Genomic DNA, 27016 nt, shown 5'->3' on the forward strand with positions numbered 1-27016 from the left:
AAATAAATTACAAGCTTATTATCGTCAATATGTCTCGTTCTTTAAAAAGCCACCTCTTTTTTAATATATACATTTTTAGTTGTAGATAGACACAATACCTTTATTTTATTTATTTTTATGTGGTGCTAAGGATCAAACTCAGTGTCTCACACATGCTAGGCAAGCACTCTACCACTGAGCCATAACTCCAGCCCAAAAGCCACCTCTTTATACAATGCCAGTGTCCTTTTTCTCACTTGGATCTTGAGAGCAGCAGGCCAGCATCACCTGAATTAATTCCTCGAATCAAGAACTGCAGATGTGATGATTTTTCTCCCTTTTGTTTACTAGAAGTTTTTTGCTGAGACAAGCTTAGCTTTTGTCTCAAGACTTATTTCATTATTTTCATATATTATCTCCTTCTATCTTGGAATTAGAGAGGGTAAAGAAATTGCATCAATATACTTGGGTCAAATCCTGTTAGTGCACGCAATAAACATTTAACTGCTTGACAAAATTATTTTGTTGAATAAAATAGATGGATTAAATCAATTTGGGGACAACTCAACTGTAAAAAGACATTTTTGAAACTACTGAAATAAAATTGAGCATGTGCGGGGTACTAAATGATGTTGAGCAATTACTGTTAATTTTATTTGGTATAATAATAAGCATGCTTGCATGTGCGCTTCTGTAAATGATACTTTTAAAAAAGAAGCAAACATCAGGGGTTGCTATGAGATTCATAAATCTTAGAACCACAGTCCTTTTACAGTTGGAAAAGACTAAATATCACTCAGTCCAGGCACGGGAAGGAGGTTTCAACTTACATGCCAACCCCAATTTAGTAGTGCTATCTCAAGAAGAAATTTTGATCCTGAAGACTCAAAGGAACAAAGTACCATGAATGATGCAAGACAGGAGAATGGGGCTGTCTCTGCTACTGTTGGTCACCTGTAGAACCTCCAGTCTAGAGGAGGTTCAAGAAGCATACCTGTGGAGTCAACTCATTCCTTCTTTTTTTTGGTGGGGGGAGGGTACCGGGGAATTGAACTCAGGGGCACTTGACCACTGAGCCACGTCCCCAGCCCTATTTTGTATTTTATTTAGAGACAGGGTCTCACTGAGTTGCTTAGCACCTCAATTTTCCTGAGGCTGGCTTTGAACTCACTATCCTCCTGCCTCAGCCTCCCAAGCTGCTGGTATTACAGGTGTGTGCCACCAAGCCCAGATCCTTCCTTCTTTACACAGCTATTATTTATCTTTTGACCTGAAATCTTATTTTCTGTAGCTTACAACCACATGACATATGACAGGTATAGTTCCAGTTTAACTTATCAGCATAAAGTGAACTATTTAGGACACTTCTCCTGGCCTTTCCAAGTCTAAAACATCACCAATTTCTATAACTATTCCTCATATGGCAGAGTTCCTTTCCCATCTTGACCACTCACCATGGACAGGTGCCAATTTTTCTCTGTCCCTGTTAGTGTGTGGCATGGTAAGTCAGTCCTCTTAACATTGTGTTGTCAGAACATAATCCCAAGAATATTTTATTGAGTTCAAATATTGATTTTTCTGGGTCCCTGCATCCTGAAACTTTGAAATTCAGATGCTATTCTCCACCTCAAGTTCAATTTGGTTAGTTGGATGGAGACTTCTAGAAACTTTCTGATTTCCAGCCCATATAGTAGGTCAATTTAAATGGATTTCTCAGAGTGTACAATGGTCATCCCATGTTTCTAGGCTGTGGTATACCAGTAGCCAAAGAATCCACACAAAGAACCAGAGTGCTCCTTCTGATCCTCCTCTGTCTCCTCAAATCAATCTGTAGGCTTTTAATCCTTCAAGAATTCCCATCTCGGGGCTGAGGTTGTAGCTCAGGGGTACGAGGCCCTGGGTTCGATCCTCAGCACCACACAAAAATAAGTAAATAAAATAAAGGCATTGTGTCCAACTACACATAAAAAATAAATATTAAAAAAAAAAAGAATTACCATCTTACAACTTACACCAGAGGGACACTAAGCCAGATGCTTACTCTGTTCCACAATTAGTCCTCAAGGGGACAAATAAAATGTAGGTCACCACAAGTTGACTCAACATAAGCAATAAAGCAGGATTAAGTCATTCACTCAATGTATAACAAAGATTAGGCTGGGCAATTGAGCAAATGAGAATAAATGAGATTATGATCATGTCATCAAGCATATTCGTTTCTCAGATGCAAAATACATAAATAAATAACTGAAGGAGTGGAAAGTGATCAATGAAGTATAAAGAACTGTGGGAGTTGAGAGAAGAGGTAGATCTCTTTGTCTGGGTTGGGGAGGTAGCAGAGAAGTCAGCAGAAATTGAAAATTAGGACACCTTAGCGGAAGGAGCAGTAGGTATGAAAGGGCAGGTGAAATTAGGACACAAAGAAGTAAGAAATGCACAAGAGAATAAAATGAATCTCAAAGGGTTGAGTAATTTGGTTTCGTTGAAGCATAGGTTCATGAATACCATTAGTGAGAAAGAAAGTGGAGGAAAACACAGAGGGCCAATTGAATGAAACTGATTTCTATTACCAGGATCAGCTAATCAAAGAGTGAATTACACCAAAGAACACATGCCCATCAAAACACACGGAGAGGTGGGAGGGAAAAAAGAAAGGTGAAAAATTCAGACTCTGGGATAGAAATGAACAGCGAGGAGCTGGGGTACACTCAATGGTGAAGCACATACTTAACATGCATGTGGCCCTGGGTTCCATTTCCAGCACCAAGAAGAAAGAAGAGAAGAAAGAGCAAAGGGGGAGTAAAGGAAGAAAAGCGAAAGGTGAGAAGCAAACACTGTCTTCCTAGGAACAGGAGGCTCTTCCACCATATATTTCCCTTCCTTGACATTCAGGTGTATCAGTTCTCAGCCTCTCCTCCTCCCTCCTGGAATGCACTCCAGGCTTAGAGATCAGATCTTCAGGCATCTCCCATCTCTCTTCCCTTGCTCGACCCACTCCACCCGAACCCCTGGGAAAATGTTCAATTGGACTGATCCCCAAGGAACACTGGCAAAGAAGAGCATTGAGCCTAAGGAAGGCAGGCTTCCTTCAGCCATGCAGCTGCTCGTGTATCATTTACTCCTCCTTCTTCCCACCTTTTCCTCCTGCCATACATTTAGCGGCACACAGAGATACAGCAAATTTCTACTGTCCTTCAGGCCTCAGTTTACACATCACTCTGTCAGATCCTCATGATCAACCTACCCCCTCCCCTGACAAAGTGCCCTGGATTTTCACTGACAAAAATGTACCACAAATGCCGGGTGCAGTGGCGCATGCCTGTAATCCCAATGGCTCAGGAGGCTGAGGCAGGAGGATCGCAAGTTCAAAGCCAGCCTCAGCAAAAGCAAGGTGAGAGGCTGTCTCTAAATAAAATATAAAATAGGGCTGGGGAGGAGGCTCAGTGGTTGATTGCCGCCAAGTTCATTCCCAGTTAAAAAAAAAAAAAAAAAAGTGCCATAGAGTGATTTCTCATTTCCTGATTTCTCAGCTGTGCTATAAACTCCATGAGAGAAAGCACTATCAGTCTGCTCTGTCTCTAGCACTTAGCATGGTCTCAACTCAGTCATTGTAGAATGGATAAGACAACCCCATAGATAAGTAAGAAGCATAATCATCATTTGAATTCCCTAGGATTATGTACGACCAAATATTGGTGGGGCACAGTTACATAATTTCAGCCGTGTAGTCAAGTGTGGCCATATCACAGAGCTCTGGTGAATGGGGTCTGAGCAAAAGTGAAACATGCCACTTCCAAGCTGATCCATAAAGATCTCTCCACACTTCTCCTCAGGGCACTTTTGTCCCTTCTGGCTCACTTAACTGGAGATGACCCCAACAGTGAACTTGGACTGTTACCTGGGCCCCCATGTAGAATAGTGGTCACTCCTCTAATCTGTTCCTAAGAGAACTAAACTCCCCATGTCATACACCCATCAGACATTCAGGAGTCTACATGTTAGAACAGCTAACCTATCTAACTAACTCAGCAGTACAGCTGGGTTACAATTTAAATTAATCAAGTTAAGTTAAGTTAGCCAGCAACTGTTTGACACTTGCCCAAGGAGAAATAAAGGCCATTCAGAAGCCAGCACAACCTTTCTTGGTGTGTGACTGAACTAAAGTTCTGTTTGCTCATGATCATCAGGAAAAGGTAGTAACCTTGTCTTGGGCTTGCCTAAGCTTGGCCCACAGCCACCAAACAGGCTGGGCGGACTCCCATGATATCAGAAGACTGGACAGTGAACTCACTTGCCTGGCCTCCTCTCAAAAGTACAGGTCATACCTCGCAGGCTCTGGATCAGTATCCAATTGTCTTCTCCAGTACTCTGTCCCTGGCTCTATCTGTGCTTACCTTGCAAAAATGTCACAAAACATCATCCCTTCCACCCCACCCCACCCCCTACAAGCTGGGGAGAAACCCCTACAAGCCTTTTCAAAAAGTCACACCAACCTGCACCACCTTGAAACAATGGCTATGGCCACAGAACAAGACCTGCCTTCTGAATAAAGCATTCAGCAACCAGATAGAAATGCAACCTTCAACACCCTCTCTCTCTCTCCCTGGCAAAACTCTGCTTACACTAAAGAGGCACTTGACCCTTTCTGTCATTTCCACTGAACACTAGAGACTTTAAAGAGAACTCTTCTCCCTGGTGGACTTGAGCATTTCAATAATTGAATTACATTAAGAGAATTAGTAGCATGTACCACACATAATGGCTTCTTCAACCTACCTCTAGGAAACTATTAAAAGAGTAAATTACTGACTAACACTTTTTACCTTTCTTCATCACAGGTTGGCTTGTTTGTTTGAAAACCTTCCAGATCCACTGATTCTTAATCTTTTGGGGATCTCTTAAGAATCTGATAAAATACCTGACCCTTTTCATAGAGAAATACACAAGGTGCACAAAGGCACATACCTATTATATACACTTTCAGGGGGAACACAGGATGCCTAGGCCAGTCATTCCTCCCAGGTTTGTGAACCCTGTAGGGCAGAAACCAGTAAACGTTTTCTGTGGAGCTAGAAAGAATTTTTTTTTTTTTTTTTTTTTTTTGCAGATTATGTATGATCTGTCACAAAAACTCAGCTCAGCTGCTACCGTGCAAAAGCAAGGCACATGCCAACAGAACCTTATTTATGGACACTGAAATTTGAATTTCATATCATTTTTATGGGTCACAAAATATTACTCTTCTCTTGTCTTTTTTTTTAACTATTTAAAAGATGGAAACCTCGTAGCTGGTGGCCTATATAAATGCATCCAGATGAAGGAACACAGGTTGCCAAGCCCTGCTACGTGGGCTCATCACCTTGGAAGAGAATATTACATGTTTAGTTGTACTGATTTCTCATTGAAGTCTAGTATTTTCTTACATTACGAATGCATACAGCAAGCCACAAGAACGCAAGCCACAAGAGCATCAACGCTGTCACTAGCAGAAATTGAGGGCATTGCACAGATGATATTAGGATTAGGGTATATAACTCAAAATACTGACTATGCTCATCACTTTTGGGGGCAGGGCAGAATACTGAATATTGGGCACTCAACCACTGAACCACATCCCCAGTTCTTTGTTTATATTTTATTTAGAGACAGGGTCTCACTAAGTTGCTTAGCACCTCAATTTTCCTGAGGCTGGCTTTGAACTCACTATCCTCTTGCCTCAGTCTCCCAAGTCACTGGGATTACAGGCGTGTGCCACCATGTCCAGCTTCACTTTTTATGGTCATTATCGGGATCTGATGTATCTTGTTTTAAAGTGTTGATAAAGAAGTATATGTTATATCAGAAATTTAATTTTTAATATTTTGATAACCATGTCTCGGTATATTTCCTTCCTGAAATCTGTATTTTATTGGGTGGGCTTATAAAACAGTATTCTAAGAAAGCATCCAGAGTTTTCACCATTTACTAAAGGGCTTCACAGTACAGAAAAGGAGAAGAGCCTTGCCTGCCCGGGTGAAGCAGGCCTAAGCAACAAAACCCCAGCATCTCTTACCAGTGCGTTCACATCTTCAGTTTTGTGTATGAGCATCCGTATCTCCTCTGGATCACCACTGAAGATTGCTTGGACCAGAGGCGGCTGTAAACACAAAGGAACAGGAATTAGAACTACAATTAATACATTCTGTATTGCATTCAGAGGCAGACGGTGAGAAGATTTGCTCCGAGCTCATTGGACAATTATAATCAACAGACAAAAATAAATAAGGTTCAGATCTACCCTCACTTGGAAGTCTAGTTGGAGAGATATTTACATAAAGAAATAACTATAATGCAACTTGAAAGCTGTGACAGATAGCCACTCTTAACTCTGGGCTATGAACTAAAGTGAGTGTAACATGAAAATCACCTGTAGTTGAAATGGTCTTTGAGAGGCCCTAAAATTTCCTGGCAAGGAAACTACCAAACCTATGATTTTGTGTGTCTAGTCCCTGTTATGGACTGAATTGTGCACCCCACCCACACACACAAATCCAGATGTTGAAGCCTTAATCCCTTCAATGTAACTATATTTGGAGATAGGGCCTTTAGGAGACAATTCATGTGGTCATAAGGGTGGCGCCCTAATCCAATGAGAATGATGTCCTTCTGAGAGGAGGAAAAGACACAGAGCTCCCAAGTTCTCTCTTAGCCTGCATACAGAGGAATGGTCACAGAGGACACTGCAAGAAGGAAGAAAGGCCTTGCCATCAACCAACCCTCTAGCCCTTGATCTTGGACTTTCAGCATCCAGAACTGTAAGAAAATAGATGTGTGTTATTTAAGCCACCCAGTCTATGAGCTGTTGTCCACACAGACTAAGAGTCTCTATCACTCTTCCACTTCTTGGTAGAAATGTTCCTTAGAAGCCTCAAACAATTCCATTCATAGAGGGTGTTAGTGGCCATGCTTCAGGCCACCTGAACATTTTTTTTTTTGACAGTGTTTGGAAAACCCATTAAATCTTTCTCAAATGCTTCCCATAGCTTTAGCCAATAAGTACTATTTTAAAAATGATTTCATCTGCCATTTAAGTAGTATATAGTGAGGGGTTAGAATATCAGAGGAGCCATTACTGAGCTCTTATTAAACCCATCTGTACTAAAAAAGACCCCAATACATAGTAGAAGGATCCATCAAGTGTGATGGAAACCCAGCTGAAAGAGCAACTAGTTTGGTGGGGTCAGGGGTGTAAGGACAAAACCGAATTCAGAAAAGCTTTATGGAAGGCAATTTCATGAATGAGTTTGCACACTGGGGAGAAAGGGCATCCAGGAGTGTGAGCAGATATGCAAAGGGGTGGACATAAAAAGAACCTGACATGTCAAAAACAGTCATCAACCTGGTGACTAGAGTGTGGGATGAAAGCAGAAAAGTGGCCTTGGGAGGTGTGGATGACAGGTTTACCCCACATGGTGAAAAATCCTATTCAGAGCCAGCTCTACCACTTCCAACCACACACTGAGCCCAATTCCCATGGGTAATCTGGGACTGAGCCTGATTATTGCTGCCCAATTTCTCCATGGGTTTGTAATTAGGATCAAATGAGGCAATGTATCGGAAAACCTTCTGTAACCAAACAAAGAATAAATGCTTTTGTTAAGAGATGTTTAATGATGCCAATATGGAATATTTGACCATTTCTTCTCAAACTTCAAAATCCTTGGCAATTACATACACATATGCCCACATACAAGCATGGACATACATAAACTGCACATTTACCTACAACTTAGAAATATTTTAGTCCCAGTAGACAAGTAGATGATGGCAGTTTCCCAAATTTGTCTTTCCATTAAGAATCAACCAAAATACTTACTATTTGGAGATTCTGATTTAATATATCTGGGGGATGGAGGGGACTAGATTTTTAATAAGTCACCATCTAATTTTTAATAACTATTGCCAAACACTGACTTTGGGTAAAATATCATCATCTACCTTGACCTCTCCCGATGCTATCTACTTGGGAGTCTGAGTCCTCATTATCCCCATAAACTTTCTTTTCTCTTTTTTAACCCTCCTGATGCCTTTCTTACAGGTTTTGATGGTGTTTGTTGTTAGTTTGGGGGGGCTAATATAAGCATTAACAGTAGCTACAGTAAGACTCCTTAAGGAAACACTAATGAAACCATGTCACACTGCAGATGAATATTTCAACATGCCAGATGTTTGTCCACAGGTTTCCCCTGTGTCATGAAAGCTACCAGAAAATGGACAGATGTATCCCTCCCACTCCCAAATGCTCTGTCAGGTCTACTATGTTTCCAAGGTATAGATATATTTTCTCCAATTGCCAACAACTAAGTTGCGAGAAAGATGATCTTGAAAAGAATACTGATTTTCTTCTGGTTCAGTTTAGCTGGTTGCTCTGTCCCAAAACAAGGAGGTCCTTCCACATTCTTGCTGACTACCTGCTGACCTAGCCTCCAGCTGAATCTCAATTATCTGTTTCATAATTCTCTGCCATGCTCACAGTTAAATGCTCATATGTGCATTTCTGCCTTTTTGAACCTTAAGAGAAAAATTTTTAAAACCAAACACCAACAACCATAGATGACACAGAAAAGCCAGGTGTGACAGGATTTCGGCGTTAAATCAACAGTGCTCACTCTACCCTTGAGAAAATAAGATTCTAAGGTGCAAACCTACCCCCAGTCATTAATGCACCAGTCAGTCACTTTAAAGGAACACAGCAAAGTAAGCAAAGCCTATCCCTCAGGAGTGTAAGGAATGCAGACAGATATTCTCTTGCATTCACTAGGTCTTCATGCCTCTCAAGAAAGGCAAGCCTTCCAAGCTATGCCTGGAATGTCCCCAAGGAGAGGCACTCTGACACAGCTGCCAGAGAAGGTCACCAGAACAATCCTTAAGAAGGGAGAGGTCTGTGGTGGAGCTTCCCAAATATCCCTGGGCACTGCTAAAAGCGGCTCTGTATCATATTGTCTGTGCGCAAAATTCCCAACATCCATTGGGAAGAGGCTGAGCTGTGGTAGTAACTTCTCCAGCGCTGCAGGCTTATATATGCACTCAGATCCCGACAGCTGCACATGTGTACACTGTACACACACAGAGCTACGCTTAGGCATATATGCAGAGAGATATGCTGATTTCCATTCAAACACTGCCTGCTCTCCATGGCTCAAAGCCTTCTAGATGGACATCTATAGTCCGGCTGTGCTATGTGACCATAGCAACATCTGCCTTTGCAAATGTGAATACAAGCATCACACAACAGGATTCCAAACCAGAACTCCAAAATTCACACTTTGCTTAAATGAAAGCTGTATGTTTGCATGGATGTAATTCTTGAACTAAATTACTCTGACTCATGAGCAAACAGAAGTTTTTTAATATTATGAGCTTTTCTCTTGATTTTCCCCCCTATACACCACAAATAAAACAGGCCCAGAGAGCATTTTGATGTTCTTTTTTGATGAAATTTTAATTCAACTCTGCTGTTTCATTTTTCCCCAGGTAAACACTAAATCTTAGGATAAATATTTGGAACATAATGCATCTAAATAGTTAGTGTCTCTTTAAATAATTTTAAGAAAGGGGAAATATTCTAATTGTAATATTTTTATTCATAAGTTATTGAGGGCATATACTGTGCTGCCCTTTGATCTGATATCCATTATAGCTTTTATGTTAACCTTGATGAGGCTTAAAAGTAAAGCTTTACCTGCAAAAGAACAGGGTGCTAATCCTTGGTATATAAAGATATAATAGCCCCTCCCTGAAACTTATCCACAGTTTCACTTTCGATGGGTTTCAGTTAATGTAACTCAACCACAGTCCAAAAATATTAAGTAAAGATTCTGGAAGTAAGTAATCTCATAACTTTTAAATTGTGTGCCATTGTGCATAACATCATGAAATCTTATGCCTGCCCCACCTGGGATATGAATCAACCTTTCGTCCACTGTATCCATTATGTATATACTACCTGCCCATAAATCATTTAGTGGCTGTCTTGATTTATCAAAGTGACTGTCAGAGAATCACAGTGCTCATGTTTAAGTATTTCTTACTTATTAATGGCCTCAGAGCATAATAGTGACTCAGGCAATTTCATTAAGGTATATTATTATATTTGTTTTATTATTTTTTGTTAATCTCTTACTGTGCCTAATCTATAAATTAAACTTCACCATAAGTATGGATGTATGGGAAAAACTTTATATAGAGAGAATTACTATCTGTGGTGTCAGACACCCCATGGGAGTCTTGGAATGTATTCCTCACCAAGTAGAGGGCTGTATTTTTTTTTAATGGTTTCCCACATTTCAGTTCTAGCATCTACATATGAGGATACAGAATGGAGTTACAAAGTTCAATAAACACTAAATCATAACAAGGATCACCTGAAAAACAAATATTTTATTTTTTATTCTCATTCTTCAAAAATAAACTTGGAAAATATTTGCTTTCCAAAAATAAGACATTAAATCAAACGTGGCAAGGAAAAAAAAGGAAAATGTGAAAAGAGTTGGCAGTTATTTTAGCTTCGATTACCAGAATTTTTTAGAAGACTTAGCAGCTATTAGCTTGGGATAATTACCATATGCTGCAAATACTGATATGGTCTCTTGAGTAAATTCAGAAGGCAGAAGGATACTTCCTGAACCTAGTTTCCAATGGCACAAGTGATATTTATTGGGATGGGACTAGTTCTTGTCTTTCCATATCACCAATAACCAGCACCCTGCATCTTCCCCAGGAGTGTGGACAATGACTTCTAGAGGTGACTGCCCACCAGGCTGATGACACCTGACCTTTCAAGGATAGAAGTGAAGAACAGAAAGGTCCTGGAATTTGACGGCCACTATACGTTTTGTAGCTAAACTCGCTAACACCAGGAAGTGAGATCTTATCATCAGAACACCACTGTCTCTACCTGAATCCCTTTTATCTCATTCATTGCAATATTTTTTATTCTCATTCTTCAAAAATAAACTTGGAAAAATATTTACTTTCCAAAAATAAGACATTAAATCAAACATGTACTAGTGAGACATTTAACTCTCAAACTTTGAAGTAGAGTTACAATTCCACTAGGGGGAGCAAGATGGTCATTTGTTACCTGGAGTTAAATGTTCAGGTTGTGTGATTAAGCCAAGTGAGGTAGTTGAAGGATCCACTTTATTTAAAGGATAAAAGAACTCAAGCTTCCAAGAAAGTAATAAGAAACATACATACACACCATGTGTATACAAAGAACAAATGAACAATAAAACAACCCAACTTTCCTATTGATCCCTGAGTGTCCAGGGCTTTAGGAAATAAGAACAAAGCTATCTACCCCCACCCCCAGGTACTAAAGTTATCACTTCATCATTGCAAAACATTGAATAGCAAAACAATTCAATTACTCCCTCAATTCAACTGAAAATATGTTACTAACGGCATCAGACACGTCATTCGTTTAAGAATAAAACCCACTGTGTGTTTTACAGAGTGAACTCCACTGGTTTAGATTATCCACTGCACCCTGCAATGAGGCTGTCTTTCCAACCCCCATCCCTACAAGGATTTCATAATAGACCACCAATATGATTTTTGCTAAAATCGCTGTACAATACACTACAATTTCTCTTTGTTAGAGCTGCATGTTCTTTACTAGTAATTAGTCTTTGAAAGATAAGCAATGCGTGAGGTCGTCACTGAGCATCAAGAACTACAGACTATGGTAATAAGTACAAGAAGCATTCAGGAGATGCTCCGTCCTTGCATTACAAATTCCTACTTGTCTTTTTCTGATTAGGTAATTAAAAACGCCAAATCTGAAAGAAAACACCCTGCATTCTAATCAGGACTGGATGCTGGGAATCGATCAATAGCCAAAAGGTTTTTTAAAAATAATATTCTAAACATCTGCCCATATTTGAGCATTCTAAGATGGGAGCAATGGGGGAACACGCTATTAGTTAGTAGCTAATAGCTGATGCAGCACCATGCGGCCATATGAAGCCATCAGCTTACATGTACAAGCTGAAACACTTCATTAGGTAACAACTGGTTTTTGCATGAGGCAGCGCTTGCATTTTTCCAAAAGGGTAATAAAAATTTGTTCAAGTCACTAGATTTAATGGACAAAACTTGCTAACTCTATTCATGTGGGTCCTACTGTGTGATCTGCTATAATTGCCATTAGGTACTTCCTAAGTATAGATTACTTTTTACTTGGGAAGAAGTTCACTCCATCACAGAAAGATAATGATGATCATAAAGTCAAAATCTGTTTAAGTGTCATCAGAACTATATAAAATACACTAAGCCCTCATAAACTTTTTTTTTAATTAAAGAGTGAGGCAGGACTGTATGTTTGAAAATGTCTCTTATAGCCAATGCTGCAGAGTAAATGTTTCTAATATTTCCAATTATTAATAAAAACAGAAAAAGCATAAATTCCAAGTGATAATATATATCCTCTAAGTAGCTACTTGTTAACTCTAAAACACGATAAAAAATGAAATGCATTTCATCAAAAAATGGAGAAAATTAATTTTGTTACCTAACCTTTTCCAAAATAAGAATTACACACAGGCACTGAAAATAAAATGGCTATTTAAGGGCCAATTTCCCAGTTTGTGGAACATTCATATCCTTTGTTGCTCAGTCCTTATCTGAGATGTTCCTTGGCTATTTCTCTGCTCTATAATGTTGCTCATTAGCATCTTCACCTGGGGACAGCTAACATAAGATAAAATGAAGCCCAGGTATGTCAACTTTGCTACTGGTCACTCTCAGGAAGTTAGGAAAAAGGAAACCAAGAAACAATAGTATCGGTTAAATTCAAATCTGGAGGTACTATTGATTTGTACTGACCTGTGATCTCTCTTTTTACCTAAGAACAGAGATCAGTGTTATGATTTCTAACTGACCTGGGATTCAATCCTAGCCATAGTTGCCGATCTACAAAACAAAGTTAAGATAGCCATTTTATGTGTTTAAGAAGTTGCACAACATATGCCATGTCCCCATGTACGAGACCAGACAGATGTCTAGAGTGCATTCAGTGGAAACAGTGGTTACTGCTGACTTTGAAGTAACGATCTCACAAGCCTTCACAGACAAGTGTTGATGTCCATCCTACAAAGAGAATAAATAAAGAATCTTGGAAGATTTTCTTAAAAATTACAAAACAAATAAATCAGATTAGGATTATAATCCACTCAATACCATCTCTAAGGCAGAGGGGACCATCATACAAGAAGATTTTACAGGAAGGGGAACAAAAATCAAACGGACTCTTATTTGGTCTTTGTCACACTGGGCAACGTCAAAAGTCACACAGCTTCTCTGTACCCAAATGTCTAAACTGTGAAACCAAATAATAACAACTCACTGTACATCATCTCTCTCCGGCTTATCAAAATGTGCCACACATTCATGCCTAGTTGATGGGATTTGAGACTGTGATTTTACTACTTAAGGTTACAAATGGTATAAACCTGTACAGTTATACCTTTCTTCAGTGATCTCCCAATGCTCACAAAGGAAACAAATTCCTTGTTTGGAGCTTTGAAGGGGTTGAATGATTTGCCTATTAGTGGCAAAGTTGAGACCAAGAACTTAGTTTTCCTAATTTTCCCAGTTCAGTACCTCAGCTCAATGCCATCTTTATAATAATATAATATAACATAATATCAGGAATTCACTTCAGTTTCAACATGCTTCCCCAGGGAGAAACACTGAAACCTGATGGCCCACAAGCATAAAAGTTACCACACATAGGACATACAGTCTCTCTCCACACTAAACAGTAGCCATATTTTTATTTTTCTCTATATGGTTACTCTCAAGAAAATAGCTAATTTTTCAGACAGTCTTACCCAAAGTCGGGAAACAAAGGGCTATGATCTTTCAAAGGGGGAAGGGGTGCCTCGGGTTGGGTTTGCATTATCAGAAAGATGGAGATGTTAGGCATTAAGCTAAACTTTGAAGAAAGATTGTGGTGTACATTTTTCACGTTGGGAAATAAATAGAACATGAGGTTAGAAAAGTAAATAGCTGGCTTGGGGGAACACCATGCCAGCATAAGGCATTTTAACTTAATCTCGTGGACAAACAGGAACTAGGATCTTGAGCAAGAGAAAGGAATGGAGTTTTCTGCAAACATTCAGTCAGGCCATGGGGAGCACTGAGCCTTGGAGGAGGCTGGAGTTTGAGATGCACTTAGAAGGCAGTGGCCACAGTCCAAGGAAGGGCCTTTCTGATCTTCCTTTGTCACAGGCACCCCAAGTCTACTTACAGGAACAGAGTGGAAACTACGGATACTGTTTTTGGGTCTCTGATGCTGGCTCTCTTCCTAGATGCAAATTTGGCTCACTTTCCTTCACTCTTTATATATAGCCTAAAACTCCTGCCCCGGAGACACTAATGTTTCCAGGTGAAGTTGAGGTTATTTCCTCTAGTTCTGGAACACTTCCATTCCCCACCCACACACACTCACAGAACCTCTGCAGATGGAAGCTCTGTTTAGTCAGAACTGTCACTTGATCACAGAATTTAAATCATCACATTTCAAACATAGGCCATACCCATAAAGAAAAACGCAAAGCAAAACAAGGCAGACGCGCTTTGCCAAGTGCCATGTTTTCATCGGCATCTGCCGCCAACTCCTCACATCCTTTTCTCACTCCATCTCGTTTCAAATGGCTTGAGATCAACTCTAAACTTTAGCTGAGTTAATTAAATAGTGTTGGGGAGTTAACTTTTAGAGAAAGCCAATTTAAGCAAAAGCATGACAGATCTCAGAGGTTAGTTCATACAGAATATTTAAATCAACATAACTTAGGTGGAAAAAAAAGAACAACAATATGTCCTTCTACAACTGTTTCCTGTTTTGAAAAACTGTTAAATAGGGGTTTTTTCCCCCCATCTTCATTTTGGTTACATTCTTTGTACAACTGTATCATATAGCACGTTAAATTCATGTCATTTCAAATATGAAAGATTATTTAATAATATGAATCAACAAAAAGATGATTTAATAATATGAATCAATAAAAGTATTTCTTTGTGGAGAAAAAAAAAATCATATGGCCAGAAGATGATTTTCAGGGTGGCAAGTGTATTCAGTATGATTTCTTTGCCTGTTTGGATACAGAAAGTCATCTTCAGTTTTAGGATATAATACATGACTTTTTATTCTTACTTACTATGTGCATCCCTTGTCCCAAAAAGGACAACAATGCAAAGTGTTCCTTTAAAATATACAGCAGTATACCTATAATCCCAATAATTTGGGAGGCTGAGGAAGGAGGATCACAACTTCAAGGCCAGTCTCAGCAGTTTATCAAGGCCCTAAGCAGCTTAGTGAGACCCTGTCTCAAAAAAAAAAAAAAAGGGTGGGGAGGTGGATCAGTGATTAAGCCTTCCTGGGTTCAATCTCAAGTACCAAAAATAAATAAATTAAAAATATAGCAGAAAATGGCCCATCACTGTAGCAAAATAAGTGGCAACTCCTGCTGTATTTAAGAGGCTCGGTACTACTATATGTGAGATGAATGGGCCAACTTAGTCATTAAGTCATTCATGATTCAGGAAAACTCAAATTGAATTAGTCTAAAATTTGTTATAGCCTGGATTCTTTCAAAATACTAGCAAGTCACTTTCTACATAACCAAGACTTTGCAAAGTCATGACAATTTCCCTTAACTCCTGCTTCTGTCTCTGTGTGTGTGTGTGTGAGCACGCGTGCGTGCGTGCGTGCGTGCGTGCGTGCATGCGTGCGTGCATGTGTGTCTTTGAATTCCATGTGCATTTTTTGGAAAGGGAGAGAGCAGTTTAACTCACCCATGTCTGCACAGGTAGGGGACTAAGGACATATGCAAACTGAGTCTCCTCCCTCACCCTTGACTGTCCTGAGCACTTGCAAGTCTATGGCAGTGAGCTGACCAGGATCTGGATTTGTATCTACCTGAGATGAGTGAAGGGTCCCCTGCTGTCCACAAAACCAGGAAAATCAAAAGGAATGCAAATCTCTTTAGAGACTGTCCTCTGTGCACTCTTCCAGGAAGCATCTTTCATTTTCCCACCCAAAATCATAGCAAGGTGACAGATGCCAAAGGGAAATGATAAGACAGCAGGAAGAGAGAGGAGCCTAAGAGACTGAAAAACATTTGATAATATAAAATGGAAAATCTTACCCCAAAAGCCAGTCATATCATATTTCCTTGAGGAGCCACCAACCAAGTTTGTATTTCCTTAATTTTTCTACATGCTGCCAACCCAACAAGAGATGAAAGATATGTTTTCTAAAAATTATTCTGGCACATTTCAATGACCACATTCAGCTCAGTTCAACAGAGTCATTACACATAAGAAATTTACTAAGTATAAGAAATTTATCGCTGAGATGTCATAGTCAATCTTTCCCTTGATAGAGTGACCAAGATATAACAGGAAGTGTACAAGTAGACACAGTTTGAACATAAAGCAAAATACCACATGAGAAGTACCTGAAAAAGGGAGAGAAATTGTCTCTGGCCTCCTGAACCATGCAACCTTTGAAATGAAAACTGGAGAGAGTAAACATGCACAGGGAACAGCTTTGTTTGAATGGAGCATGAGAAACAGGAGGCAGGCTAAGAAGTAGACAAGGATCAGATCATAGAAGGCCTTGAGTGACAAGCTAATAAACTCGGACTCTCCTCTGTAGGACTGAGGGATATTTTTTGAGCATAGGAGTGACTTGAGAGTTGTGCTTTAGAACCATCACTTTGGAAATGCATTGAATGATGAACTAGAGGGGAAAACTGGTGGCAAAACAAGTGAGGATACTACAGCAGCAGTCTAAGCAAATGGCTCTGGGGATGGGGTATCCTTTGAATGTGCAAGGGAGCATTCTTAGGGTGACCAACAGGCAGATCTGAAAGGTAAATGAACTATCTCCACCTTTCCAGTAGCAAGGCCTAGCCCCCTTGGTATGACTGCACACAAGCAGGAAGCCTCTCGCAAAGAACCTCTGCAGGAAGCAGGTCTCTCTCAAGCAGCCTGCCCCAACCATCAGCAAAGGGAGCCCCGGAAGTCCTGCAGCATGGGCTGTCTTTACTGTTCCACTGTGCAAGCTTACTGTGTTCTGTTCAGCTCTGGACCGGAAGTTCCTGGGGCTCTGAAGTCAGTTAGCATCCTGCCTCTGTACAACCTGCTACTTCTCTCCCCATCCCACCACAGAAACCAGAGCCCTGGGGCTTTCAGTTTCGGTGCCACATTCTCAGTCTAGGTTTGGGTAAGAAGAAAAGTTTATCCTCATGTCAGGAGAAAGAAAAAACACAACTCCATGTCCTGAGCTGGAGGAACAGCACAAAACCAGGGTACCTAACCCAAGTATAATGTTATCTCTTTTTCATACTCTTTGATTCACCAACTAAAATTTAGTCAGAGGAGGACAAAACTCATTTTTTTTCAATCATGCAGTTTCTTTGTTTTTTTTTCCATTTAAAAATAATTTTTATTTGTTCTTTTTAGTTATACATGACAGTAGAATGTTTTTTGACATATTAGACATACATGGAGTAGAAGTTTCTCACTGTTGTGACTGTACATGGTGTGGAGTTAAACTGGCTGTGTATTCATATATGAGCATAAGAAAGTTATGTCTGATTCATTCTACTGTCTTTCCCATTCTCAGCCCCCTCCCTTCCCTCCATTACCCCGTGTCCAATCTCGTGAGCCTCCACTTCTCCCTCCCACCTAGAGTGAGCCAGCATCTTTATATCAGAGAGAACATTCAGCCTTTGGTTTGGGGGATTGGCTAATTTCTCTTAGCATGATAGTCTCCACTCCCATCCATTTACCAGCAAATGCCATAATTTCATTCTTCTTTATGGCTAAGTAATATTCAGTTAAAATAAGTACCACAATCATGAAGTTTCCAAAATAGGAGGAAACAAGATGGAAAAGAGACTGTAAAATACATCAAAACCCCTATGCATTTTCTCTTTGTCTATGTTTGCTAGGTTTTAATCTTAATAGTTTTCCTTAGTAGTTATATGGCAACAGTACAAAGACAGGTAAAAGAAAAACTGAATAACTTTATCCATCATCAATGTTAACAGGACAATGTGTATCTTTTGACAACTTTCCCTATGTTCCTGTTTTATGTAAAAAATAGATAATAGATATGTGAGATTATCATAATTGTTTCACAAAAATTGGATTTTACTATTACTATTTCCTTCTCTTGAAATTTTAAGAATAATTTCTCTATTCTTTCAATTAGCAATACTACTAATAATAATATATTGAGGACATCCTCCAGATAGGTCAGTTATGGGATTAGCTCATTTCTTTTTATAATTTGGATACGTCATAACATATTCAATTACCCCCCTTTGGATAGGCACTCAGTTTATTTCTAGTTTGTTTCCCCAAAACAAGTCTCTACAAGTACCTTTCCTGGCCACACACTGCACAAAGAAATGCTACCAGAGCTGAAGGCATTTGCTGAGTATCTAAAATATGCTATTTATATGAAATATACAAAAGAAGTGTGTGACATAGTCCCTTCCTCCGAAAGTGCCAGATATAGCTGGGGAAATAACCCTATCACACACAGAACAATTCCACTATGTTAGTTAGGACTGACTTGAGCTCCTCAGACCTGCTGCAAATGGATATCAAGTCTTCCTTCTGCCCAATGATGGACTGCAGAGAGAGGTTCCCTTAGCCCAAAATTCCAGAAGCCTTCTCTGCCTTAGAGAAGGAGGGACAAGAAGAGCTAAGAAGCCAGAGCAGTGTTGGGGAAAGAGGCAGGACTCGAATGTGTAGGAATGGCTTAGACCTTTGAAGAAAAATAAAGCTGTATTTTGGGATGACACGTGAGCCAGAGCATTAGATATGTACATGTTCAGGAAGAGTGGCAATAAGTGGTCCCTCCTCCAAGTCACTGCAATTCCAAACCATCTTCTCCTACTCCTCTCAGCCCTACCCAGCCTTTCAAAGACATGAAAGAATCCCAAGTTTAGCTGCCACAAAGCATTACACTAACCACGACTTAGAATGCACTACTTCCAACCAGCATAAGCTTGAAAGTACCTCCAAATCTCTTCCTTTCCTATCTTTCCCATGCCCCACTCACCCTGAGCGCACACACACACACACACACACACACACACACACACTCCACCTTGTTGTGTGCCCTTCAAACAATAGCAGTCATTTAGGCTGTTCCTGTCTATCTGGAAAATAACATGAAAAACATGAGAGAAAGCAATATCAAAGTTTAAGTGATTGCAGTTTTACCCCAAACTGAGTTCTTCTGACAAACAAAACCTTTTTTAAAAATACTGACGCTGATAGCCACTATAGTGCTGGTTTTCCACTCCATGTTACAATCACATGTCTGACATGACCAAATTCATTTTAAATACAAAATATACTTATTAACATGTTTTAAATTTTGTCATTTTTTGGTAAATATAATTTGAGAGCTCAGTGTATGTGCCAAGCATATATTATGCCTTTTTACTGCACATAAGTATCTCCACGAGAAAGGTCTGCAAATGAAATAAGCGTCAGTAAATTAAGGTGCTTTTTATTTCAGAGATGAGGGGGCACCACAGAGAAGTCTATGATTAGCTCTTTCTCACTGCCCCTCCCAGTCTAAGATTAGCTTTCAACATATTTTTCAAACATTAGGAAGACAAGATTCACTCCCAGGATGTTAACTTGAATGCCAAGTTTGAAGATTTCATTTTGACAATCATATTGCAGAAAATAAGGGCTTTTAATAAGAAGAGTGAATTATTGAATTTAAACAAAATTTGATTTGCTGTGTTCTTCCATTATGTGTTAGGGGAAAAAACAATAGTGCCTTGACCTCTGTTGCACTAGCCCAGTCACATAGGGCTGAGGTCTGAAACACAATATTGAAAAGGGAGGGTCCTACAGTCCACTGTAGCCCCGAAACTGAGATTGGCTCCTCACTTGGTGATTCCACATCCTTCCCCTCACCCATATTCTGACATAGGCTCTAAATGCTATGAACACCACGTTAGTGTCTTTGCATGTTAAATCTAGATTTGGGGATCTGCACTACACCCTGATATCAAAACTCAGAAATTGTTACCTTGTCAGTGCACAAAATGATCATGGTTCTTTTGAGATCATGGTCCCATTGTTCTGAGTAAGGAAGACTTTTGGCTGCCCTTCCTGTGTCAAGGGACAGAACTAGGCTTGGCCAAAGGCAGTAAAACCAAGGTCTCATGAGAGAGAAGCAGCCTGCCGGGATGTGTCAAGGCCTGCTCTCTTTCAGGGCACTCTGAGGACATTTGGCGTTATGAGATTACATTCTGCCTCTCGAATCATGACCCATCAAGAATGTCGAAACAAGGCCATCAAGGGAAGTGGAAAGAAATTACCCGAAGAGCCAGGAGACCTGAGTCTGAGCTAACCTTGATCACTGGGCATTGTAAAACCGAGGGCAAGTCACCCAGGCAACAGGAACTTCTATTTCCTCAACAGAAAAGGTGGGTTCAACTCCCCAAGAAGAGGTAGAAGATTAGATTTTTATGAGGGGGGGGGGAAATCCACCAATAGAATTAGGTGATGGTAAGTTCATTTTGCCAAAACAGCTGGACCACTGAACATGTCACTCACAGCAGGGAAAAAAGCAGGACCAACCTGCTCATGGCTGGCCAGAGTGGTGGCTCAAAGTGGGTCAGCTGTGTACTGTTCTAAAAAGCCTGACTTAGTGCAGAAGAAATCTGGTTCATAGTTCTGGACTGGAATGTATATCAGAATCACCCAGGAAAGCAGTTCCCAGCCCAGTGAGCCTAATGTAATAAGTCTGGGATGAACATTTAGCCCAAGCACTTGACAAGGCTTCCCAAGTCCCTCACGTGTACTCCACTCTGCACACATGTAGCACTGAAATTGTGCCTTGATAACAACATCTTAGAAATGGTACATTTTTTTGAAAAACTGTCTTACAGAAATAATGAAATAGTCATACATTTTTTGTTTAATATTGTTCATAATAGCATTATTCATGACAGCAGAAAAGTAAAAGCAACCAATGTCAAAACTAGGAAATTATTAAATAAGTTAGAACACATAAAACCCAAAAAGACACATTCAATGGTCAATATAAAAAGATAGGACATCATTAGTCAGTATAGAAGGCAAATCAAACCCACAGTGAGCTATCTCTTCACACATACTATATGGCTAAAATAAAAGAAATGTTGGTGACAATGTGAGGAGATTGGAAGATTATTGATTGGGATGAAAAAATGGTGCAGCTGCAGTGGAAATAAGTTTGATGGTTCCTCGGTAAGTTAAATATAGAGTTAACGGAAGACTCAGAAATTCCACTCCTAGGTATATACCCCAAAGAATTGAAAATGGGTGTTTAAACAGAAACTTATACACAAATGTTTATAGTACCTCTATTCACAGTAGCCAAAAGGTGGAAACAACCCAAATGGCATCAACTGATAAATGGACACATAAAGTGCTTTACAGCTACACCATGGGGTATGATTCAGCCATGAAAGGAAATCATGTGTATTGATGGATGCTGCAACATGGATGAAACTTGAAAACATTACGCTAAGTGAAAGAAGCCAGACACAAAAGGCTACATGTTATATGATTCTATTTACATGAAATATTCAAAGTAGGCAAATCCACAGAGACATAAAGTAGATCAGTGGCTGCCCAGGGATGGGAGGAGGAGGAAAGGGAGGTGACTGCTCAGTGAATGCAGGATTTCTTTGGGGATGAGGGAACTTGTAGAACTAGACAGTGGTAGCTGCCCAACACTGTGAATGTACTAAAGGCCACCAAAAACACGTGTGTTTTTGCCATAATAAAAAAAATTTCAGTACATAAAGAATAATATTTTAGCTATGAAAATTAAGAAAATTTTATGAGCTATGGAAAACATGGGAGAAAAGCATTTATGAAACTTACTTACAGTATGATCCTAGCTTCCTCATATAACAATACACACAGCACAAACAGACTAGAAGGAAATTTATTAAAATGCAAAACAGGGTTACTAGAAGGTACATTTTCTGAGTTTTATTCTTCTTTAATTTCCCAAAATATTGTTTATGGTTAAATTATTACCAAATATAATTTTTGTAATATAAAGGGAAACAACTTTTTTTAAAAGATAGGACCATGGGACACTTCAGGAAAAGATAACAAGAACAATGAAGCGTCTAAAACGGGCCACACTGTGGCTCAGGTGGTGAGGGCAAGACAGTGCTCTGGAGTGGTTAGCTGCAGCAATCTGAAGCGTGTGTTAAGCTGAGCTAAGCTGAAATTGTGGTTCCAAATCTTTTGAGTTTTCAGGAGAGGCCAGAGCCTCAGACATTTCAGTGAAATGCCCCGACTTTAAAAATGTTGGCAATTCATTCAGTATTTTTCAAATACCACAGGCCAAACAAAATACATCTTTAGACCGGATATAGCCCACAGACGCCAGTTGGTAAATTCTAGTTTATAGGAACAGGAATGTTTAGCCTGGAAAAGAAAAACTTTTGAAAAAAACAGAGTAGTAACTTCAAATATCAGAAAAATCATTATGGCTATGTGGTGGGAGGAGTGGTGTTGGAATCAATCAATATAAAGAAGAGAACCCAACCTAAAGCCTGGGTATTATCAGAAAAGCAGAATTGGGTACTGTTATTAGAGCAGCTGTCCGGCTGTAAAGATGTAGTGGCCTATGGTCCCCGAGGTGTTCCAATAAAGTCTACATAACCCAGATACTTGTGTTGGGTCAGAAGTTGGACTAGGTCAAAGGCTTCCAATTATGGCTGAGTATCAGAAACTTAAAAAAAAAAAAAAAAAAAAAAAAACCCACAGATTCCTGGATTTCATCCCAGAACCACAGGGTGAGGTCCAGGAGTATGTGTTTTTAAAACATATCAGTCAGGCTGCCTGACAGATGGTTTAGAAACACAGCACTTAATCTCAGATGCTGTCACTACAGTTTGACTGTTCTGATCCACAGTTGCACCTATCTGGCAGGTAACGAAGGCAGGAAGAGACTGAGGAGAAACAACGTCCTGGACTTCTTCCTGCCTGGAGCAGGCCCTGTGCTTTCCCCAAGTCACCTCACTGTGTTTTCCACTATTGAGTGGGGTGGAAGTAAAGCCCTCCACCCCGTTTCCCTGGCAGAGAAACTCAGACTTGAGGAGTTTGAGGACGACCCAAGGTCACTGCCAATTAAGGCCTATCTGCCACGCCAGTTCACCCACATCCCATTGTGCTCTTCTCACTTATTCAACAAGCACCTCTCCAGTGCCTTGATGGGCCAGGCACTGCATCAGGCAGAGAGGATCAGCAACCACTAAGACAGTTCCCCCCCCACCACCCCCAGTAGTCTGGAGAGGAAGCAAAAAGAGTCAACAATGACATCTCAGTGGGAACTAGATGGGGTAGGGGAACTGGATGGGGTGGGGTCTCACAGGAGGGGCACCCAGTCCAAGCTTGTGTCATTAGGGAAAACTTCTGGAAGCGGCCAACATTAAGCTGAGGCCCTAAGGGGACAGGAAAAGAGGGACTTCAGGCTAAGGGTGCAACATCTACACAGACCCAGAGGTCAGAGCGATCCTAGCACATTTGGAGAAATGCAAGCAGTTCAGGGTGGCTGGAGCACAGGATGTCAGGAGAGAAATGGCAAGATCAGAGGCTGGCCAGGAAGGCTGACCACAGCCCAGGATCTTTTGTGCCATACTAAGACTTTGTCATTTTTCCTTAAAGAGAAGGAAAGCAGGTAAGACTTAACCTGAGAGAGTGACACATTCAGACTCACATTTGAACAGACTAGTTGCAGAGTCAAGAATGGATTGGCAAAACACCTTGGTTGATTATGTTGTCAATAATGTAACAGGGAAGCCATGTCATGGGCTGGCTCCTCCATTATCAATTCTCACAGAATCATGTGTAAGAAGCACATGAGGGAAATATGAAAAGTCATATCATAAAGCATTGACGACTTCTCAGAATTATGTTCCTGGTATTCACGTATGAGAACGTAAATCAGGCTGTCTGATCTCGGTGTATCATTCATCGAAAGTAAGCACTGACCTACATTTTCATTCACCATGCCTTGAACAGAAATGATTGACTTCAAAAATAGGGATGGGAAATTGAAGTAGTAAATTAGAAAAGTTACTACAAGCTTCTTAGTGTGGCCTCACACTAAATCAATTGAAAACTCTTCTGGCTTCACTCAGGCTACTGGCAAAGTGCTATGAGAACAAGCCTGAACTGACCACAGAGCAAGCAACCAGAAAATCATGGCTCAGAACAAGGTGACAGATTGAAAACGGCACTATCCACTTCCATTCAGGTTTTAATCCCTGCTCACCGGTGAGGCCAGGATGTTCTTACCAGAGCCCTGGTTTAAGTCACAGCCATGCATTCTTTTCATTCCTTTCCTCCATCCCAGTGACCCTCCATCCAACAGCTGTGTCTGAGACAGCACATTAAGCTGCTTCTCTCTCAGAGGTGACTGTTATTTTTTGACTCTTCTGATTGTTCATCATTCCAGCATCTCAGAGGCCAGCAACAGAAAAAATGGTTAGAAAATGAAAACATCCCCTCTTCTTTCCATTTTCACTTGACATTCTACTCTTCCAACACTGGCTCGGGGAATTACCACTGATCTGAGATCAACCCTTTTCTAGTTTCTTCCTTGGCCATGGTGAGCTGTCAGGGATCTATTGCAGTCCTTTCCTCAGGCCACCAGGGATAGGGGGCATACACCAGAGGTAGGCAGCACTAGTCAAAATTTGCTTTCCCAAAAATATTAGAGAAAGAAAGAAATCAATTTTTGAGGTCCATAAAGAGTATCAAGATTTGAACCATTTGAAGAAACGACTCAGAACATCTTGTCTTTTCCTCTCTGAAAAGCTGTGAGCATACGCACCACAGGCAAGGAAATGAATTGCTCCAGCCCTGCTAAGTCATCTACCAGGTCAACCATACGGTTGAATAATCCTAACCTTGACAATCAGCAAATCAAAGAAAAACAGAAATGAAGATGCTAACAAGTTCTAAAGAACCAATCTCCAATAGGATCAGCTTTTTCAAAATGTATCAGATTCCTGAAAGTAGAGTTCTAAACTCCCCCACCCCTTTGTACAGCAAGGACAGAAGAAAAAGAGATGACAAATGACAATGATATTATGTTCCTGGTATTGTGTTACTGGCCTTACAACAGTTCTTGGATAGTATTGTTGAACTTTGAAAAATTGAATTCCTCAAACCAGCGACATATATTTTTCATTCTGGATGCTTCAAGAGATGTTTGGGATTTGCAAAGTATTTCAGATGTCTTCTAAGTAACTCCCCAGAAGACCCTCAAGATCAGTGAGCCTTCCACTGGTGTCCTGGTAGAGAATTCTTGGCACTGATGACAACTCTCACACACCCCAAAGTCTAGCACCAAGTGGAGGCCAGAGAAAGGACTAGATGGATGGTTTTTTCTCCTTAGTTTTCAGAAAGCCTTCGCTTATCCACACCACCTTTCCCTTACTCCAGGAGAGGAATGGGGATTTAAAAAAAAAAAAAAAAAAAAAACTTCCAGAAGGAACTGTGAGCCCTTCAACTTTTAATATCCAAAGATTAGTTCCATTTCCCAATGGGAGAGGTGAGTGGGCAAAACTAAGCCATGCCACATATCGGGCACCTTATTTTTCAAGACTAGCTTTCATTTAATGCTTTCAGATAGGTGCTAATGGTAACCTTGGAGAATAATAAGCCAAAGCCCCATGTGAGTGACCCATTTTCTCTGGGCTGTTTGCCTCTCTCAGAACGCAGTATGATTCATCCATTAGGCTATCTGAAAAATAGGCATTTAGAATAAAGGCAAAGCGGGTATAACAGCCACTACTATCGGAGGCAGCTCTTTGTGCTGCTCAAGCGATTCATGAATGCAATTTCATTTCCTTGCCTGTGGTGAACATGCTCACAGCTTTTCAGAGAGGAAAAGTCAAGATGTTCTGAGTAGTTTCTTCAAATGGTGCAAATCTTGATACTCTTTATGGACCTCAAGGTCCCCAACGCTGACCACATAAAAACTCTTATTTATGTGAACAGACACCAAAAAAGAGGATAAATAGGAAATCTAGAGATAACCAAAGAAAACAAGTTTTAGTTGGTGTCATGCTTCAGCCCTGCTAGGTCATCTACCAGGTCAACTTGGCTTGAAAACAAAACACCTTCTTGGATTCCCCAACTGCTCTCAAGTGGAAGAGCAAATGAACAGAGAAGTGGTGGAATCATGGGGGGCGGGGGGGGGGTGTTACTGGAAAGTTGGAGACACGCATAACAAATATGTAGTTGGAGCTGCCATCTCCCTTCCTGAGTAGCAGACATCACCAAAAAGCCCAGTGCTTCAATTTCAAGTAGGCACAATCTCAGAATCTTTTTCAACCCTCAAGTACAGCAGACAACCATTACCAACCAACAAGAGTTGACCTGTTTGCAATTCCAGTGTAAGAGAGATCTGGATGATCCATCCATTATCTACAAAAGTTAAAAGTCGATTGATTGGTCTTTTATTTAACAACTCCATTTTCCTCTAAGAACTATTGATGTTTATGGAAATTGCCATGAAGAGTTAGAAAGGGTTTAGTGCTAAAACACATCGCTTCCAATTTCTATAAGATGGACAGACAAGCAGCTGCCCACACACCTAGTCAGGGTTGCCTTATGAATCAGGAGAACAAGGAATTAGGGAAAGCAATTAGTCCAGGAGGAAATGTAGACATGGCTGCACAAAAACAGAAGGGCTGCTGGGCAGAGTGGTACTTGGAGACCTCACTTGAGAGAGCACCGGCCAAGCAAGAAACAGCTCAAAGACTGTGGGGATCAGCTGCTGTGACCTAAGAGACTTCTCTTAACAGAAATTCCCAAGTCAAAATTCCCCATGTTGTAATCACCTCTTAGCAAAGTAGAAGATTATCATTCACTCACACCTTATGGGAAATTCATGTGTTTCATTTTTTAGGGTTTTTTTCTCCCCTTG

The 27016-nt window shown here is 40.3% G+C and overlaps 1 protein-coding gene across 1 annotated transcript in view; it reads right to left on the reverse strand.

Annotated features, from left to right (window-relative positions):
• Positions 1-27016, reverse strand: part of Ankrd44 (ankyrin repeat domain 44) — a 283427-nt gene that overhangs the window by 174946 nt on the left and 81465 nt on the right. The window contains exon 2 of the mRNA XM_077799148.1: positions 6032-6115. Within this exon, the coding sequence (XP_077655274.1) occupies positions 6032-6115 (84 nt within the window). The remainder of the gene's footprint in view (positions 1-6031; positions 6116-27016) is intronic.

This window comes from Urocitellus parryii, chromosome 1 (genome assembly GCF_045843805.1).
Source record: "Urocitellus parryii isolate mUroPar1 chromosome 1, mUroPar1.hap1, whole genome shotgun sequence".
Lineage (NCBI taxonomy): Eukaryota > Metazoa > Chordata > Mammalia > Rodentia > Sciuridae > Urocitellus > Urocitellus parryii.